Here is a 1,918-nt window from a genome sequence, read left to right as displayed (position 1 = left end):
GTAGGTAGGCGGGCAGGTAGGTAGGTAGGTAGGTAGGTAGGTAGGTAGGTAGGTTTTAAAGAAAACCCTTACTTCAGCTTCAAGTGTTACCCTTTAGAACTAAGAGTACAAATTATACAAATTAGGAGTTGCTTAAATCTCGCAGCACAGTGCAAACACAGCTCAGCGCCACAGTGTGAGTTCTTTGTCCGGCATGTGATATGAAGCCGTTGCAGATGACAGACGCTTCTCAATAGCATTAACTTGTTTATATCGTAATGAAATATAAAACAGCTTGGCACTTGTATTCAGTGATTTTACATCGACTATAATGGCTGAAAGCTACTTGCCACAAGCAGCATGCATTAGCGCGTTGCAGCTGCACAAGCAAAGGAAATCAACTGTTCTTTCAAATATCAAATCTTCCAAGCAAACTGAAAGAAAAACACATTATTATTATTATACAGTATGGGGTTAGATTTGTTTCGATAATATTTGTGCGAACATTGAAATAATTTGTGTGTAAATGTGTGATTTGTAATAATCCACAATATTTCACAAATAAAAAAAAGGAATTTGTGAATCTCTCTCTAAATTGACAACTTTCGATCAGGCCTTTGGGAATCAATGTTGTAATCGTCAACCAAAAATGCGCTCGTGGATCTCAAATCTCTGTTTGGGGAGCGTCTTTGTACAAATATAGTATTCTTTTTTTTATTTGTAAACTAATTATAGTATTTGTCCGGGGAATCATTTCCATAGATGTTGACCTTTTGCCCTCTGACGCAGATGCCCAGCCTTGCATTAACTGTCGGTGAGAGATAGTTATTGTTTGGGACACTGGGACTCCTATTCCTTCAGAAGTTTCCCCCACACTATTCACAGATATTTTTTTATTCGTAAACTAATTATAGTATTCACAGATTTTTTTTTTATTTGTGAAAATATTGTGGAAGGTGTTTTACGTTTACAAATCACACAAATAATTGTTATGTCCACACAAATATTATCGAGACAAATCTAACCCCATATTATTAACATTATTTTCTTTCAGTTTGGTCGCTTTTTTAGCTTAATTTAACGTTTTGTTCGACAAAATAAGTCCCTTTTTTGGCAACGCCGGTTTTCTGCTGCTGCCATGCACTCAGTCCATGTAAAATCAGTGACTTACAGTGACACCTGGTGGCCAAAGATGGGAAAAGCAGCTTGGAGATGAGAGCGCCTCCCATCCAAGTCTGGAGAAGAGACTGCACTCTTCTGATCTACCGGCCAGAGTGGTTTTGAGGTTTTATTTTGGCGGGCTGAATATTGCCATTATTGCGATTATGGCAATATATATGCCGTGTTTCTGATACCTGCCTTCGGTGGGAACCTCGGGGTAGATGATGCAGGGTTCATTGGCATTTCCTTGAAGGACAGTTATATCAGTCATTATGCACTCGTACTAAATGTTGGTTCATTTCAATACCTTTCAAGAATTGATGTGCATTGTTTTTATGCGTTTTACTCTGTTTTCTTTGCCTATATATGTTTTTGCTTTAAAGTCTATAGATAGATATAATAGATAGATAGATGGATGGATGGATGGATGGGTGGGTGGGTAGGTAGGTAGGTAGGTAGGTAGGTAGGTAGGTAGGCAGGTAGGTAGGTAGGCAGGTAGGTAGGAGGGGAGGGTAGGAGGTAGGTAGGTAGGTAGGTAGGTAGGTAGGTAGGTAGGTAGGTAGGTAGGTAGGTAGGTAGGTAGGTAGGTAGGTGGGTAGGTAGGTGGGTGGGTAGGTAGGTAGATACTTTATTGATCCCAATTTGGGAAATGTGTGCGTTGCAGCAGCATAAAAAACAAGGCAATACGAGAAATGAACACTAACACTAGAAATAAACAGTCCAAAGTTACTCTACTTTTCTTACACTTTTTTAGTGTATAAAGTGACTTGAAAGATGG

At 39.2% G+C, this 1,918-nt stretch overlaps 1 protein-coding gene across 1 annotated transcript in view; it reads right to left on the bottom strand.

Moving 5' to 3' along the window:
- The window catches only part of LOC104944130 (collagen alpha-4(IV) chain-like), a 22,589-nt gene extending 21,178 nt beyond the window's left edge, over positions 1 to 1,411 (bottom strand). The window contains exon 1 of the mRNA XM_010769606.1: positions 1,339 to 1,411. Within this exon, the coding sequence (XP_010767908.1) occupies positions 1,339 to 1,411 (73 nt within the window). The remainder of the gene's footprint in view (positions 1 to 1,338) is intronic.
- Between the last annotated feature and the right edge of the window lie 507 nt (positions 1,412 to 1,918).

Source organism: Notothenia coriiceps, unplaced genomic scaffold (assembly GCF_000735185.1).
Source record: "Notothenia coriiceps isolate Sejong01 unplaced genomic scaffold, NC01 NC01_scaffold00007550, whole genome shotgun sequence".
NCBI classification, from domain to species: Eukaryota; Metazoa; Chordata; class Actinopteri; order Perciformes; family Nototheniidae; genus Notothenia; species Notothenia coriiceps.
The sequence above is the reverse complement of the archived record's forward strand: the minus strand, read 5'-3'. Positions and strand labels throughout refer to the sequence as shown.